The 18,914-nt window shown below is 35.5% G+C and overlaps 1 protein-coding gene across 1 annotated transcript in view; it reads right to left on the bottom strand.

The window, feature by feature from the left end:
* The window catches only part of DNAH5 (dynein axonemal heavy chain 5), a 294,914-nt gene that overhangs the window by 233,051 nt on the left and 42,949 nt on the right, over nucleotides 1–18,914 (bottom strand). The window contains exons 12-15 of the mRNA XM_027869069.1: nucleotides 16,751–16,836; nucleotides 12,621–12,942; nucleotides 10,314–10,520; nucleotides 3,339–3,510 (exon numbers count right to left, since the gene is read on the bottom strand). Of these exons, the coding sequence (XP_027724870.1) occupies nucleotides 3,339–3,510; nucleotides 10,314–10,520; nucleotides 12,621–12,942; nucleotides 16,751–16,836 (787 nt within the window). The remainder of the gene's footprint in view (nucleotides 1–3,338; nucleotides 3,511–10,313; nucleotides 10,521–12,620; nucleotides 12,943–16,750; nucleotides 16,837–18,914) is intronic.

The following is an 18,914-nucleotide window of genomic DNA, read 5'->3' as shown; positions in this document are numbered from 1 at the left end:
TCTGTCTATGTATACTCCTAACTGCCTTAATAATGAGAAAGTTTTTTAGGAGTTACAAGTCTCATTTTCTCATGTAAGAATGTAAACAGTTTAACCTTATTGACTCCCTTAGGATTTCTCTTTCCAGTTCACCTTTTTATGCTTCTTTTGATTCTTGTATTTGAAAATCAAATTTTCTATTCAACTCTGGTCTTTTCATCAGGAAAGCTTGAAAGTTCTCTATCTCATTAAATATCTGTTTTTTTGTTCCTCTGAAGGATTATACTCAGTTTTGCTGGATAGGTGATTCTTGATTGTAATCTCAGCTCATTTGCCAGCTGGAATATCATATTCCAAGCCCTTTGATCCTTTAATGTAGGAACTGCCAAATCTTGTGTTATCTTGACTGTAGCAGCTCCACAATATTTGAATTGTTTCTTTTTGACTGCTTGCAATATTTTCTCCTTGAACTGGGAGCTCTGGAATTTGGCTATAATATTACTAAGAATTTTCATTTTGGGATTTCTTTCAGGAGGTGATTGATGAATTCCTTCAATTTCTATTTTACCCTCTGGTTCTAGAATATCAGTTTTCCTTAATAATTTCTTGAAAGATGACATCTAAGCTCTTTTTTTATCATGGCTTTGAGATAGTCCAATAATTCTTAAATTATCTCTCTTGAATCTATTTTCTAGGTCAGTTGTTTTTCCAATGATACATTTCATGTTGTCTTCTATTTTTCATTCAATTTTGTTTTATTGATTCTTGATGTCCTATAGAGTCATTAGCTTCCACTTGCCCAATTCTGATTTTTAAAGAATTATTCTCTGCAGTGAGCTTTTGTACCTCCTTTTCCATTTAGTCAATTCTACTTTTTAAGAAGTTCTTCTTTTCAGCAAATTTTTGTATACCTTTTACCATTTCGCCTATTCTGTTTTTTAGGAAATTGTTTTCTTCAGTATTCAGTATCTGTGCCTCCTTTACCAAGCTATTGATTCTTTTTTCATGATTTTCTTGCATTACTCTCATTTTTCTTCCCAATTTTCCTCTACCTCTCTTACTTGATTTATAAAATCCTCTTTGAGCACCTCCATGGTCTGGGGTCAATTCACATTTTTCTTTGAGGCTTGGATGTGGGAGCTTTTACTTTGTTGTTTTTGTCTGGGTTTATGTTTTGATATTTCCTGACACCATAGTAAATTTCCATGGGCAGGATCTTTTTCTGCTATTTCCTCATTTTCCAGACTATTTCTTGACTTTTAACTCTTTGCTAAAGTGGGGCTCTGCTTCTGGAGTGGAGGGAGCACCATTTCAAGCTTCAGATTTTCTTGTGCAGCTATTTTAGGAGGTAATTCTGGGGAACTGTAAGTTCTCAGTTCTTCCAAGGTGTGTGATCTATGGAGAGATGTGTTTACTACTCTCTTGGCCTGTGATCTGATCTGTGAGTGACCACAAGTACTTTTTTTCTATCCTGGAACTGTGACCCAGGTCCCTATTTCCCCTGCAGCCACAAACTCGGGTGTGCTAGTGCTCCTCCTTACCCTGGGATTGAGATCCAGGACTCTGACACAGATCCAGGAACAGGCAATGCAACAGAGTCTTGTCCCCAGCTCCAGCAAAGGGAGCCCTGTAATCTCCTGACCAGTTGTCTGAACTCCTTAATGTCTGTGGGCTAAGAGGTCAGGAAACCTCCACTGACATCATTGATTCAGTCACCACCAAGACCTCCAAGATGTAAATGTTCACACTAAAAATTTAGCAGTCAGTGCTGGCTCCAGCATATTCCAGAACCAATCCTTTCTAAGCTTCTGTTTCCTTTTCTATAAAATAAGGAGGCTAGAATAGATGGCCTCTCAGGTACCTTAAAGATGTAGATCTAATATCCTGGGATCTTATGATGATTTCTACATTGACTGAGTCTCCTAAGGCATTAAATAGACTGGACACAACTTTAATAGCCATAAGTACCCAATTTAGAGTTGAGTCTAAGGGAGTAACAAGAAAGAAATTGTGTTGAGGGACATCTGGAATGGATAGGAAGAATGTGGATTATAGAGTATGGTCAATAAAAGAAATCTTAAGAATCAAAGGCTAAGAATGTTAATAGGAATAATTTTTTGATTGCCTACTATGTGCAAGTATCAAACATGTGCCTTGTCCTTAAGGCCTTTACCATCTAGTTGAGGAGACAAGACATATGAAACAAATAATAAACTATGTAGTACTGAATATAAATACAAATGAATATCTGCAAAGAAGAGAGGAGTATTTATGAGCTAGAGAGGTCAGAGAATGCTTTAAAGAAGATATGGAATTTGAAATGAGTTGATTTGATTTCAGCTTATTCTAAAGATAAGTAGACTGGCTAGGTAGAGATCACAAGGGAAAAAATTCCAGGTTGAGGAAATATCAGGAGTAATACAACATTTCTAATTTTTAAAATAACCTAATCTATCTGAAAACTCTGCCCAAAGGGTATCTTAATATTGAGGGGGGAAATTCATTTTAAAATTTGCCTCATAAGCATTATTTCTTGAAATTTTGATTCTTGTAGTCATTTTATGTTGTGCCCTTTCCAAAATTTTCAACATTTCTCAAATTATAGAAACCAAACTATATTGGATCCTTGAGAAAAAAAAGGATCTTAAGGATAAAAGTATAAGTAAACATAAAAATCTCTTTGTCTCCAAATTCTTATTTTAAAGCAAAATGAAAAAAAAATGAATAAAATGAAATAGACTTGTCTAATTCCAGAAAATAGAATCCATGAAAGTCAATGAATCCTTCAATTATCTTGGAAATGACTTGCCATATATGTGGTAAAAAGCAACTTCTTTGCTTCTTTTGCTTTTCCTACAACATGCAATAAGACTACATGATGATGAATCAAACCTTTCTGCTCTTGGTAGGGAGGGCATAGATTAAGGGTGCAGAATGAGACATATGTTTTTCCTATCCAACCAATGTGTGGATTTAATTTGCATGACTATACTTATTTGTTGCAAGGTAAGGCTTGAGAAAATTAGTTATTGTGACATTAAAAAGAAAAGAGTGTTAATGAATTCTTAAACTATAAACAAGAGTGAGCAGAAAGAAGATCAGAAAGGGACAGAGATCAGCAGAAAAGTACTGAAACTACCATACTAAATTTGCATTATACCAAAACAAAACTGTTTATGGTAGATATACATAGTTTCATATGTAATACTCATTTACTGTTCTTAACGTATGAAACTTTTGGTTGAGACTCAAAGTTTCATCATATTAAAAAGTTTTTAAAAATACATGACTTCGTTAAACATTGGAGCACAAAATATTTGAAATGTCAAACAATAATGAATAAATCCACAGAGACTTACTGAGCATTCTAAAAATGTTTTCTAAATATCCTTCAATGTTCATTGATGTCCAATTCAGTGAAATTAAACCAGGTTGGATAGCTTCATCTACTTTAGCCAAATGAGGAACCATCAATTGTTCAATGGCAGGTTGGATTTTTGACTTCACTCTCTTAAATTCTGCCAGCATCATCTGAAATGAAATAGAGTTTGAAAGAGCAATTAATGCTGCAAGGCTTTATCTCTATGAACTACCTACAGAATTTATGATCGTGAATTTAGGGATTCTGCCCCTCCTCTTACAATTTATTTGATTTATAATCTGGGACTGAGTCATTAAGCTATTTCATTCTGTTTTTTATTTGTTAAACACATGCTTAGGGATTTCACAGAATTATCATAATTCTTAACAAGCAAGTAACTTAAAAGTACTTCTTAGATTAAAGTTCCTTAATTCTTTTCTTTGTTATATGGCCTGATAGCACTCTCTTGCCATCAGATGCATATAGCAGAAGCTGTGTACAAGGTTTTTCCACTCCTCAAGAAACCCTTGTCAGGTCCTCAGATTAACTTCTACCCTTTTGTTTTAAGCTGTTCTGGTAATCTGTCTCTGACTCCTCATGTCAACATTCTCACAATCTGCCTCTAACTGTGATATGAACTTGACCAAATATGGCCTAATTAATCATTAACAATTTACATTTATGTAGACATATAGGAATGGGAACAGGGATGGGGAAAGGAATAGGGATAGTGACCCAAGGAGAGGGACAGGCATACATAGGGACCAGACCTGTGATTTCATAGGTGTCAGATGCTTCTAGGAAGGAATTTCATATAACAATTCAGGTCAACCTATTCTCTGTATTTTATATTCTTGGAGAGTTGCCTAAAGCACTGAGATGCTAACTGACATGCCTAGAGCCACATAACTAGTACATCAGAAGCAGGACTTGACCTCTGATCTTCCTTACTACAGGGCAAGCTTTTATTCTACTATGTAATGACTTCTCTCTTACAAAAGCCTGCTACTTCCTTTCTCATACCTCCATGTGTGTGCCTTTTATTATAAAACAAATTTGTAGAAATGGGAAAGTAGGCGTATGGGTTAGGATTTGCTGATTTTCTTTTGGTCACTTTTAAAAAATAATAATAAGGTCCCAGATTGTTCTCTTTATCACAAGTCATGTGAATTTATCTCTTAAAACCATCAAAATTGATTGACTCTAGTGCAGAACACTTCCACATATGCAAGGTCTGATACAGTGGCTCATTCCCTCTTTGTTCTATTCAATGCCATTTCCATTTCCCAAGAGTTGAAATAAAAGGCCTCCACTGTTTTTCATGATGGAAAGAGGTTACAAAAAGCTCTATATATCTTTTTCCACTTTTTGAGTATTTGTTGTCCTTCGAGTTTTATCCTTAAGTTCTGTGGAATGACTTTGCTTACTTGGTTCTTTTCAATCCACTGTTTCTTGGTGTTTTGTGAGGCAATATTCTGAGGCAACTAAATTGCCCAGTTGATATAGGGTGGCACTTGGAGTCAGGAAGACCTGAGTTCAAGTCCTGACTCAGATTCTTACTAGCTACATGACAGGCAAGTCATCTAACCTTTCTATGCCTCAATTTAGTGATCTGAAAATTATAGATAATAATAGTATCTGCTTCATATTGTCATTATCCTGATAAAATTAAATAACATATGTAAAATGCTTTGCAAAAGGATCATATGAATGCTAGCTATCATCTTCCTGCAACCTGTTCTATTATGTTTTTTTTTTAATCCAGAGCTGTACTTATCTCTCTACTTAGTAAGATCAAGGGTTTTCTAAGCTGTTTTCAACTCTGTTGTAGCAATTAATTTGTGTCAGGTAAACTCTTTTATGAAATGGCTAAAGTTGGTGTTGATGTCCACTGTTCCACCTTTTTATCACTTTTCAATGTCCAGGGATCATTTAAATAGGTAAGATAAGAGTTGTTTTAATCACATTCTGTCTCTTTATCTCACTTTTATTCTACTATTCTTGTAATCATTTTTACTTTCACTCTAACAAATCAATGTTCTGACTGCACATAAAGCTGATTTAAGAATTTCTTTCATATCAGTAATGACCCTATCTGTTAAAATATAATCTTATATTTATGGTGTTGCTTGGTGCATACTGTGTCCAGTGCTCAAAGAAAATATTCAGGATATATAGGTATGTAGCTTCTTTTGTTATCTACCAGCCACCTTTGGCCTCTCTCATTTCCTAATTCTGACCAATATTTTCAAACATGATTTTAACTATCCTTAACTACACCCACTTTAAAGTCAAAGGCATCAAAGTCATGAAGAATTAGAGTATATGTTGACAATTTGTACAGGTTTATTGTGTTTTTCATATGTCTCTGCCTTCTCATCTTCTAGGACAAATATTCATCCATAAGATGCAATTATTATATAGTGATTTTTTTTCCCAAATACTTATTAGTACTGCAATGTGAGACGAGCTAATGTCCTATAAAATTGTGTTCCTTCTTGCCATTTGACACATGATAAAAACCAACTTCACCAACTCCTTAATTTACATTTCAAAAAATTTGTAAGTCATTTAACTACAACTTCCTTTCATCTTTTGATTTCATTCACAGTGAAAACATTGAGGCTAATATGATTCAATCACTCCAATGGTATATCTTTTCATTACCCAGTGGAAAAGGACATTATAAATGGAACACCAACAGTTGAGTTAATGTTTAAGAAGTTAAAATAAACCAAATGATTCTTAATAACCTATTACTTCTTTTTCTACCATTCTGATACCATCAATCAAATGATAAATCAACAGGTATATGTTACGTGTCTAGCAAATAACAAGCATTGTGCTGGGTGAAATAATATGAAGATGAAGAGGAAACAACCTCTGCCCTGAAAGAGCTCACATTGAACTACTGAGATACAATATGTTCACAAATAAGAAAATATGGAACATATTCAAAATAAATAGAAAATTATTTGGTGAAGTGAGGGGGGGGGAAGCACTCATAACTGAGCAAATCAGGAGAAGTCTCTTTAAATAAGTGTCACTTGGGAGCAGCTGGATGGCACAGTGGATAGAGCACTGGCCCTGGAAGTCAGGAGCCCTGAGTTTAAATCTGACCTCAGACACTTGACACTTACTAGCTGTATGACCCTGGGCAAGTCACTTAACCCCACTGCCTAGCCAAAACAATAAATAAATAAATGTCACTTGAGCAAATATCTGAAGGCACATAGGGATTCTAGGAACACAGGGGAAGGGAAAGAGCATTCTAGGTATCAGGGATAGCTTTTGCAAAAGTATAGAGTTTGGAGATGGAATGTTGAATACAGGACAATATCTAATAGGACTGTTTTTCTGGAACATAGAATGAATGAAGGGGAATAATATATAATAAACCTGTAAAAATAGTCTTGAGACAGATTATAAACTTTATATATGTCAAACTAAGGACATTTATTTTATAGTTTCATTTTTTGTTTTTTTTCTGGAGCCATTAGAAAGCCAAAGAAGTTTCTTAAGCAGAAAAGCAATGTTGTGAGAACTATTCTTGAGGAGTATAAATTTGGCAACTGTGTGGAATATGGATAAGAAAAGGGAGAGATTGGATATGATGAAACCATCTTGGATTATGTATGGTGAACAGAGAAGAGAGATGAGGAGAGAATCTTTGAAATGCACACACACGGTTGTGGGTAGGACACAGATGAAGATCCTTCAAAAGAGACTTGGAAGCATTTTCAGACTGTTAAGAAGAGAAGTGAGACAAAGCAATATCACAAAACCTAAAGAAGGAGAGAATATCTAGAAAAAGGAATGGTCAACAATGCCCAAAGCAACAGAGGTCAAGGAGGACGAGTCCTAGAAGACATAGCCAAGATAAGGGAGAGTTAGTTGTACAGACAGCAACTGAACCAGATGAATTCCAACATTCCCCTCCAAAAATATTAAAATAACCCCTCAAATCAAATTTTGGAGAGGCAGAGCCAACAAAAGGACAGAGTGAGATTTTTTCTACCATAGACAACTTAGGAGATTGGCAGGAGAAGTCTGTGACACTGGCATGGAAGCCATCCCAGACTACACACTGCAGTACTACAAACAGAGCACCTTGGAAGCAGTCACCAGTGGAGGTGTCAACAACATCAGCGACATGAGCTCTTAGCCCAGAGCCAGTAAGGGGGTCATGCAACTAGTTGGAAAGAAATTAAAGGTGACCCATTGCTGTAACCGAGGACAGCTAAAGCTGATTAGCAACTCAAAAAATAGCTTTGGGTCCAAGTTCCAGGGCAGTGAGGAGCACTAATGTTTGTGGCCACAAAAGAGCAAGGAACCTGCTTACAGTTCCAGAGCCAAGAGGACCCTAGCACTTGCTACTACAGAGGAACAGGGGCTCTTCCTGGGTAAACACCACAGCACAGACCAGAAGAGCAGTGACAAAACCTCCCTCCAGACCACACCACCTTGAAAACACCAAAAACTTGTAAATCCCCAGAATTGGCTCTGAAAACATCAGCACAAAAAGCACAAATTTTGGAACAGTGTCTCCCTATTCCCAGGTGAGCAGATCCCAACTGTAACATAAAGTTCAAACTCAAGAAGTAGGCTGGAAAAATGAGCAACAAAAATAATAATAATAATTTGACCATAAAAAAGCTACTATCTTGGCAGAGAAAACCATGAAATAAACTTAGAAGATGATAACATTGTGAAAATAGCTGCAAGCAGAGCCTCAAAGAAAATTGCTAATTGGACCCAAAGTCAGCAAAACTTCTTGAAGAGTTCAAGAAAGAGATGAGTGGTAGAGGAAAAATTAGGGGTGGGGGAGAAAAATGAGAGTGTTGCAAGAAATATATGAAAAGAGAATTAACATCCTGGTAAAAGAAGTGCAAAACAATACTGAAGAAAATAACACTTTAAAAAACAGAACTGGCTGAGGTACAAAACTTCCTGAAGATAAAAGCTCCTTAAAAAGCAGAATTGACCAAGTGGAAAAAAGACGTACAAAATCTCACTGAAGAAAATAATTCCTTAAAAATTAGAATTTGGCAAATGGAAGCTAATGACTCTGTGAGACATCAAGAAACAACAAAACAAAGTGAAAAGGAGAAAAAAAATAAAAGAAACTGTGAAATATCTTATCGGAAAAACAACTGACATGGAAAATAGATCCAGAAGAGATAATTTATGAATTATTAGACCACCTGAAAACTATGATCAAAAAAAGAGCCTAGACATCATATTTAAAGAGATTATTAAGGAAAACTTCCCCAACATCTTAGATCAAGAGGGTAAAATAGAAATTAAAAGAATCTACCAATCACCTCCTAAAAGAGATCCCAAAATGAAAACTCCCAGGAATATTATAGCCAAATTCCTAAGGTCCCAGGTCAAGGAGAAAATAATTTAAGCAGCCAGAAAGAAACAAATCAAATATCATGGGGTCACAATCAGGATCACATAAGATTTAGCAGCTTCCAGGTTAAAGGAGTAGAGGACTGAAAATATGATATTCTGGAAGGCAAAGGAACTAGGATTACACCCAAGAATATCCTACCCAGCAAAAGTAAATATAATCTTTCAGGGTAAAAAAATATTGATAGCTAATGAAATAGAGAAATTTTAAGCATTCCTGATGAAAAGACCAAAGTTAAATAGAAAAGCTGACATTCCAACAGAAGACTCAAGAAAAGACCAAAGCTAAATAGAAAATCTGACATTCAAACAGCAGACACAAGAAAGAATAATCATAAGAGACTCAATAAAACTAAACTGTTTATATCCCCATATAGGAAGATGATACATGTAACTCCTAAGAACTTTATCATTATTAGGTCAGTTAGAAGAGGTCTACATAGACATTGGATGTGGGTGTGAGTCAACTAAGTTGAGATAATCTCTCAAAAAATGAAGGAATGAGGAAGAGGGATGCACCAGGAGAAGTGTAAAGGGAGAGGAGAGGTAGAATGGGGAATCTTTTCTCACATAAAAGAGATGTGCAAGGAAGAACTTATATAGTGGAAGGGAAATGGCAGGGGCAGGTAATGCTTGAACTCCATTCTCATCAGAATTGGTTCAAAGAGGGAAGCATATATATACACATTAAGTTGGGTTATAGAAATCTATCTTACCCAATAGGGAAATAGGAAGGGAAGGGGATAAGAGATGTGTGGAGATAATAAAAGAAAAGGCAGATTATGGGAGGCAGAAGTCAGAAGCAATACAGACTTTTGAGGAGGGACAGAATAAAAAGAAAGAGAGAAGTATAAACAGAAGAAAATAGGATGAAGTGAAATGGACAGTTAGTATTCATAACTGTGAATATAAATGAGATGAACTCACCCATAAAATGGAAGCATTTTTATCTTCCAGCTTCTATAGGATAAAGCTATGAGAGAAGGAACAGGAGAAGAGAGAAGGACTTGAGCCAAATAAAAGAGATGTAGATGTGATGGAGGTAATTTGGTGGGGAGGTGGGAGGAGTATTATACTAATAAAGTTATGTGAGAAATTAAATGGAGTGGGGGGAGAGAAATTTGGCAAAATCTGGAAGAAATTAAGGAAAGTTTGAAACAATCTCCAGACCTAGATACTGGTCCAAATTCTACTTCATGTTTGTCATACCAGAAAAAAACACTGAAACAACTAGGTGTTTGAAGATCTGCATTTCAGTCCTAGCTCTGCCATTTTTTAACCATATTATTTAACCTCTCTTAGCCTCAGTTTCTCCAAATGTAAGGTAAGTATAATATTGTTTGCCCTGCCTACTTCCCAGGATTTTTATGAGGATCAAATGAGATTATATATGTGAAGAGCCTTGAAAATTGCAGAGTATCATTCCAGAAGGTACTGTAATTATCATTTCTTAGTCACTGAAACTATGATTTTAAAAATGTGTAGAAAAGCATTCAAGAAGAAAAGAGAAAATTAAAAGAGATTATCTGCTATTTTTCTAGCTCTAAAATCACCATACCTTCATTTGATTAAAATGCTTCTTGTAAATTTCCCGTTTCTGGTAAAAAGCCCTTGCAAACGGTGGGATTTCAAGACCCATCTGTGACATGCACTCTGTTTCTCGAAATAATGTTAATATCTCAAAATCAAAATTCACAAACAATTCCCCTGTTTCTGGAGCTCTCACCAATAAGGAAGCCCCAAGTCCAATTTTAGTTAATTCAGTCTGTGGGAGAGAGAAAAAATAATAATAATTAGCACAGCAATGTGCAGAAAGTGTGCTTACCCATTTCCCGAAAGAATTCTTTTGTATTGGTATTCAACAGATCTACAATTTGGTCTTTTCACATATGTGTGTGAACTGACACTTGCACAGGTCAATTTTCCATGCATAACCTAAACAGCAACAAGAGCTGATTTCCATTCAAATGTTAAAGTAACATATTTTAGCTTTCTTTCCTTTTGAGTTATCAAGAATATGCAAAAATACTGCTCCCCACATTAGAGCCTAGGATGTAATGTATAATGCTCAATTCTCCATCCTCCAGGAATTCTACTCCAGGGATGGGAAATTGAGAGTAAACTGTCCTATTATAGTTCAGTTTGGTAGTACTTAATAATACTTAATAATGATTTTACCCATTCTAGTACACACAATATTTTGGGCTCTAAAACATATTTTTACTGTACTAAACTATACCCACCTTTGCATTAAAGTCATAGGCATCATCAACTATTAGAGTGTATGTTGACTTAATGTTAACTGGTTTATTGAGGTTTTTGTAGATTTTCTTTACTTCCTCTTCCTTTGTGATAAGTAGTCATCCATAAGATGAAATTATTTCACACTTATTTTTTTTAAATGCTTATTACCTGTACTCAATATGAGATGACCTAATATCCTATGAAATGATGTTTCTTGTTGCCCTTGGACATATGATAAAATCAACTTCACTAACTCCTTAATTTGCTCCTCAAAGAGCTTGTGAGACATATTTCCATTTAGCTACAACTTCCTTTTGTCTTCTGGTTTAATTTATAGCAAAAATATCAAGGTTAATATGATTCAGTCACTCCAGGAATATGTTTGTTCACCACACAATGAAAACAGATCTTATTCTTAGAATGCCAAAGTTCATGCTTTAAGGAGATAAAAACACCACTCTCTTAGTACATTATACCCCCCTTCTACAGTTCTGCTACCACCAATCAAGCAATAAATCAGCATTTGTTAAATGCTTATTAAATACTAAGTATTGTTCTGGGCGAAGAGGTTATCCTTATCTCAAAGAGCTTCATGACCTCTCCTCAATATAAAATACTATCAACTATCCTCTCAACCTTGATACTTTCTTGGTTCTACTCCTACCTATCTCACCATCCCTTCTTAGTTTCCTTTGTTGAATTGCCATCTACATCCCTCTCCCTAAGAATGGATAGGAAAAGGGCAAATCTGGCTCAAGGCAATCTTTCCTAGTTTATTACATATTACTTCCCTTCATTCACTCTATGTTCCAGACAAACTGGCCTATCAGATATTTCTCTTACTATTCAATATACAGTCTCCAAACTCTATGCCTTTGCAAAAAAGGCTGTCCCCCATACTTCAAATGCTTTTTTTCTTCATATGTGTCCCTGGAATCCCTATGTGCTTTCAAAGATCAGCTCAAGTGACAATTACTTAAAGAAACCTCTTCTGATTTGCCCTCCCCCTATAACTATACCCAAATGCTATGCCTTGTGCCCCCTTCTTTTCTCTCTCTCTAGCCTCTCACTTGGTGACTTCACAAGCTCCCATGGGTTTAATTATCATCTTTATGCAAAAAAAAATACCTTGCATTTGCTTACATTTACACAATTTATTTACCCCATAAGTTCCTTAAGACAGGGGTTGTTTCATTGTTGTCTTTGTTTGCCTGAAGGCTTTTTTGTTGTTCAGTCATTTCAGTTATATCTGACTCTTTGTGACATCATTTGAGGTTTTCTTGGCAAAGATACTGGAATGGCTTACCATTTCCTTCTCTAGCTCATTTTACAGGCAACTATAACTGAAAAAACTGAGGCAAATAAGTAAAGTGACTTTCCCAAGATTATACAGCTAGTAAGTGTCTGAGGTTGGATTTGAACTCAGGAAATGGAGTATTCCTGTCTCCAGGCCCTGCAGCCTATCCACCGTGCTTACTGTTTCATATACAACAATAATAAAAATCAAATTTCAATATAACTCCTCCCCAAAATATAGACAAAAGTTCATATGCATGCATATCCCATGCTTCTCTGTGTCTCATTGTTTGAGCACCTGGGCAGAAAATAAATTCAGTCTTACTTGTTGAAGCCATGCCCTGTGATAGAGAATCTCAAATTCCAAGAGAATTTTTGCCATCTTGTTATATTTCCGGACTATGTGCTTAGCTTTTGCTGTTTTAAGCACATTTGAATGCTGCTGGAAAATTTGCATTGGTTGCTGAAGCTTGTGAAAGAGGTGCCTGGCCCACAGGATCTTCCCAGCAACAGGGGGCTGGTCCCGAGCCAATGGAGGGTCACTTTTCTGTTTAGTGTACAGTTTGGAGATCATCTCAATGTCAGCTCCATAGTTTTCAAGAACCATCTGATATTTTTCATCAATGCCAAGGTTAGGTATATTCAACCTAATAATAAAAAGGATATTTTAGAATAAATGAAAGCCTTAAGATTTTGAAATCACTTGATTCATATGGCTGTTCTATGTGTAAGAAGAATGAATTAGTTGCACAATGCTATTTGAAATAATTCAAAAGTCATGAAATATAGGCAGAACTGTATCATCCTGGTAATGCAGTGTTGTTTTTGTTTTTTCCTAAACTTGTAAATGTTTGGAAATACTTCAGAGATATTCATAAAGGGCTCCAAAGTCACAGAATGCTGCATATTTTTGGAAAGAAAGAGACAGTGCCCTGAGCACATGCTGAATTTTCTCAATATGTACATCAAGCATAACAATCAGAGTTTTAAAGTCAGTTAAATTGTAAACAAACTATGTTTGGATACATAGGTTTGGGTTTTGTCATAATTTGATAGTTTGATGCCTCTCTCACTTCATCAGTATGGACATTTCCTAAACCAATTCAGATACAGCCCTCGATGCCTTTTCATCCTGTGAAATTCTCATTTTGGAGCTAAAACTTTCCATACATGTTGTCTTGCTTCATTAGAATATAAGCTACTCAGAGCAGGAATGGTTTTGCTTTTTCATTTGTATTTGCACTTAGTAAGCTCTTAATAAACACTTTATTCATTCATATATTCATTCATTCAGTCATTCATTAATGATCTGTCTTTCCATGAATCCTCCAAAGAAAAGCTAACCAACACCCAGTAGAACTTCCTCTCTTTTAATATGTCCTAGATGCCAGTATACCCACTTGGACTATCCATGTGTTGTATCTCATTTTCACTATTATAAAATTGATTAAATATTTAATTTAAATATTTAATTAAATGGAAAAATAAATAACTGAACATTTGTGTCCCAAATACAGTATTCATCACCAGTAAAACTTTCCTCCTTTGATGTCAGTATATCTTTAAAAAGATCAAATGCAAAAGTCAGTTTATCTTTAAAAGAAAAACCTGCATTCAATCCTCTAATCTTAACATTTGGTTTACTACATGAACTTCTAACACTTGGTGAAGGGTAAGGTAAAAAAGAAGGGAATAATCTCTAATTTATCCTGCCTATATCTGGTTTGATCATCATTGTTTGCATGTTGTCTCCCCATTGAACTGTGAGCTCCTTGAAAGTAGGAATTGTTTTTGCCTTTCATCATATGTCCAGAGCTTAGAACAGTGCTAGTATGTAGTAGTTTAATAAATGCTTGTTGACTTAAAGAAAAAAATCAATATCTGCAAGGTTTTCTTGATGATATTTATGGAAAAGGAGTAACCTAGTTCCATAGATGGGAGAAAGATTTGAAAGAAAATGCATCTTTCCCAAAGTTTCCAAAAACAGATCACTGAGAGAGAAAAGTGGTCATATAGCTGAAGCAAAGGGCCCCTTTAGCTTGACCAACTCACTGTAATATGAATAATCAACAGAAAAACAGCTTATTGTGATGGATCACTGATATTCCATTCATTATCTATACCAAATCTGAAATTCAAGTAATTTAAATAATGATAAAACTCAGATTATCTACATTTTAATAATAATCTTTAATTTATATTTCATTTAAGTGACAAGATTGGATATGAAACCAAAAAAAATGAAGCTATTACAAGTACTTCCAATTTACTATTTGTGGAAGATAATCTGTCAAATTCTGCCAAGGGAGGGACAGTAAGAGAGAGGGTACCCATGCACTGACTGGACCAAATATAGTCACAAAAAATCCATTTGTAAGTTAGGTAGGCTAACAAAGGCTTTTCTCTGGAAGAAAAGATGGGTTAGCAAGGACTACTGAAAAAAACAGAGACTGCACATCTGAGTGAAAGCTCTGGGCATGTCCCTAAATCAGAAATCATGTCAGAAAACTCAAACCAAAGAGACCACACTGACTACAGAAATACATAATAATAATTAATTAGAAGTTTTCTTACAATTTGTAACTTTGCTATTGAGAAATGTTATTTCTCATTGATTTAATAATACAGCCAGTATAATTGTGATTTAAATGTTATTCTCATAATAATACCTCTGCGTCCAGTTACACATCTTAAGCTAACAAACTGCTGGTTGGCTGGTTGATTATTGTCTTTTGTGCTCAAAGAGGACCAAAATGACATCACTAAGTTGGGGTCAAGGTAAGTGTGTCTGACTGCGGCTGATCAGACCAATACAAGCTCAAAAGACTCTATCACAGGTCAGGTGACAAACTACTAAGCCAATGTTATCAATACTACCTTTCAACTTTTAGCAGTGACCTGAGGTGATGGAAACTTCAAAACTTTAAATAAATAGTACAGGGAAATGCCACAGAAGAGATATCCTAGTTCTTAAACTATATAATTTAAAGGCTGATTGCAACAATGGAGGAGAGATTGTTATTTAGATGAATGGATAGACTAGTAAGCTAGAAGCTACATAGACTTCTATGGGTAGTATATATTTTACAAGTACTTTTAATCACCTGTAGCCCTATTCTTGATGTCTCTTATAAGTAAATATCTTTTGTAAAGAGGGCTCAGATACAGTAAAGGAAAGGGATGGGATGCTGTAAGTGGTGGTAGTTAGAATTTGGATATGGACATCCTGACTTATAGAGAGAAAGGTTCCAGGGCCTCAGACTAGAGATTGCCCTAGCAGAGGACAGTTCTGGGAAACTGTAGAATTATCTGAGTTCTGCATTGAAGACAGGGGCTGCATTCTTCAAAAGGGCATGTGGGTGAAACATTGAAAATCTTAATCTTGATCCAGGAAAAAGGGGGCCAGGAAAAAGACAAATTTATCTGTTGGAAAGTAAGATCCAGAATCTAAAATCACAAATCTGATATTTAAAAGGGACCTCAGAGGTCACCTAGTTCAATTCATTAAAATGTGTGCATGTGTGTGTGAAAATAATAGTAATAACAATAACTCACATTCACATAGCACTTTCTAAATTAAAAAAAATACCTTCCTCACAACAGTTCAGTAAGGAAGGTAGTTCAAGTATAATTATCCCCATTTTGTACACGAGGAAACTAGCTCACACAACTTGAGTCACCAAGCTAGGAAGTAACCATGTGAGGACTTGTATTCAGATCATCTAACTGCGTGTCTAGTGGTTTTTGCATTTTAGCAGTGTGCTAAGAAGGGAAAACTGCTGACATTATCCCCTGAGTATGGATATTACAAAGCTTAAAAAGTGAAAATAAAAATATTAAAAACTAAGGTAAAATATTTTTACTATTAACTATAGTTATTTATATGAGTTATTTATCATTTACCATACATAATACCTATTATGCAAATCATTATATGTTAACTTAATTTTGCTATTTTTTATCTTATTAAAATAGTAAAACTATGTTTCATACATGCTTTTATTGGTCTCTATACTTTGCTGCTTATGCAGCATGCTTGCCTGCTCAGAAATTTTTTTAGACTGAGTATTGGTCAAAAACCATGATACCAGTGCTGGCTTCACACTAAACTTATTGGTTAATCTTTGGCAAGTCATTTATCTTCTCTGAAAGCCATCTTCTTCATCTGTAAAATGAAGAGTTTGAAATAATTTCTATGGTTCCTCCCAAATCTAAAGATCTCTGATTTTATCCAGGCTAACTTAGCTTTTCGCAAATGGGTTAAAAAGTAGGTTATCTAGGAGGTTGGAGAAGTCAGGGTTGAGGTGGGGAGGAACAGGAAGAAACAAATTTGTCACAGTTTTTTTTCTTTCTAATTAGAAAAGGAAACGAGAAATTATGTTAACTTCTTTAATATTAATATTATCATGATCCTAAAGACTATACTTGAGAAAATCATTTCAAATTTCTTTTTACCTTTCAAATTTCTTCAACATCATTAGTCCTCGCTCTGTGTTTTGAATGTTTTCAAATGTGATATCCATGAATTCCTGTAACTGATTCTAAAATAAAAGAAAACCTGATCATGAACATGAAAAGCTTTGGAAATTTCACATTAATGAAACAGTCACAAGCTGATAATGTATTTCAGAGAAGTCATGATTTCAATTTTAAGTACAAAATGACTACTAATCAACCATGCCAATTACAATTTTTACCAAAATTCTTTAAATTAGATTAGAGCAAATAATCCTTAATACAGTTCACTGGGATCATTTTGTGCTTGATGCCATGCCCTATTACCTAACGGGCCACTGGACACTGGTACAGAACAAGGTAACAGCTGGGAGAAGGTAATTACTTAGAGTTAGAAAAGCTCTATTGGAGTGAACTTTGGAACCAAAAAGCCCAGACTCCCAACTAGACTATTGCATAATGCAGGAAGGCACTTTTCCTTGTGAATTGCTTCTGTGAAGGTCTTGTAAAGAAATGTCATGTCTGCCATCCTGAATCATATTTTATAAGAAAGGTAGAGAGAGTTGGGGGAAGAGAGAACAAAGAGAAAAAGACAGACTATTTTCTAAGTCTCTGTCACAAAGATAGACAGAGACAGACAGACACACAGACACAGAGAGAGAGAGAGAGACACTGAGATTAATCAAAAATAGCCTATGGTTGAATCAAATAATTGGACTATATTTACTTTATTCTGTGTCACAGAATAGAATATGTACACAGAGAATTGACCTCAGAGACAAGAACACCTGCATTTCAGTCTTACCCAACACAGCCTTGCTCTCAAGGAGCTTATATTACAATGGGGCAGATAAATAGGTACAGACAAGATATATATGGAGTAAATATAAGGCACTTTAAGAGAGAAATTATCACCTGGGGAAACTCAAAGAGAATTCCCGGAGTAAGTAGAATTTGAGCCAAATCTTGAAAGAAGCCCAGAAAAATAAAAGGCACAGGTAAAAGAGCAGAATATTCCAGGGGTGGGAGAGGGGTAGTGCAAAGATACAGAGAAAAGAAATAAAGGGTTCTGTTCAAGGAACTGCAAGCAGACCAGTGCTGCTAGAAACAAAAGTGTCTGAAGAGAAATAAAATGTGAGAAGACCAGAAAAGCTGGAAGGATCCCAGTTCTGAAGAGCATGAAATGCAAACATATTCAATATTTGATTCTGGAGCAAATAGAGAGCTACTGGAGTTCATAGATGGAAGGGGAAAAGGGGGGAATATGTTCACAGACTTTAGAAAAAAATCACATTGGCAACTAAATGGAGAATGGATTGAAATGGAGAGAGACAAGACAGAGAGACAGTTAGAAGGCTATTGCAACAGTTCAGGTGAGATGTGATAAGGGCCTAAATTAGAGCTGCAATTGGATGAGTTGAGAAGAGGATATAGATGAGAAATGTTGTGAAGGTAGAAATGGAAATATCTGGAAACAGATTGGAAGATATAATGGATGCGTACAAGTGAGGAGTCAAGGATAACACTGAGGTGGAGAGTGTAGGTGACTGGGAGAATAGTGATGCCATTGAAAGCAAAAGGGAAGTTGGGAAAAGAAAAGGGCATGGACAAAATGCTAAGGAATTCATAAAGTCCAATTTAGTAGATGGAGGAGAAAAAGAGAGAAAGAGATTTTAAGTTTGATTTTGGAAATGTTGAACTTTACAGGGCTTTGAGTACAAATGACTAGAACAATGGTGCCTTTGGATTTTGAAGGGAATCCAATTTAATAAAGGAGAACTTTTAGGTGAGGAGCTAATTCAGTTGTGGATGTCATGAGTTTGAGAGAGAAATAAAAGAGCTGACTTTAAGTCATTTCCAAATGGATTTATCTAGTTGGCAGTTGGAAATACTCTCCTTCCTTGACTTTAATAATGTTGTTCTCTTCTGGCTCTCCCCAACTGTTTAACCAACTCCTCAGTTTCCTTTGCTATATTCATCAGCTGCTATTTAGCATAGATGTTCCCCAGGAGTTTGTTCTAGGCCTTCTCCTTCTCCTTCTCCTTCTTCTCCTTCTCCTTCTCCTTCTCCTTCTTCTCCTTCTCCTTCTGCTTCTGCTTCTTCTTCTTCTTCTTCTTCTTCTTCTTCTTCTTCTTCTTCTTCTTCTTCTTCTTCTTCTTCTTCT

Source organism: Vombatus ursinus, unplaced genomic scaffold, assembly GCF_900497805.2.
Source record: "Vombatus ursinus unplaced genomic scaffold, bare-nosed wombat genome assembly UNPS02014791.1, whole genome shotgun sequence".
Taxonomy (NCBI): domain Eukaryota; kingdom Metazoa; phylum Chordata; class Mammalia; order Diprotodontia; family Vombatidae; genus Vombatus; species Vombatus ursinus.
The sequence above is the reverse complement of the archived record's forward strand: the minus strand, read 5'-3'. Positions and strand labels throughout refer to the sequence as shown.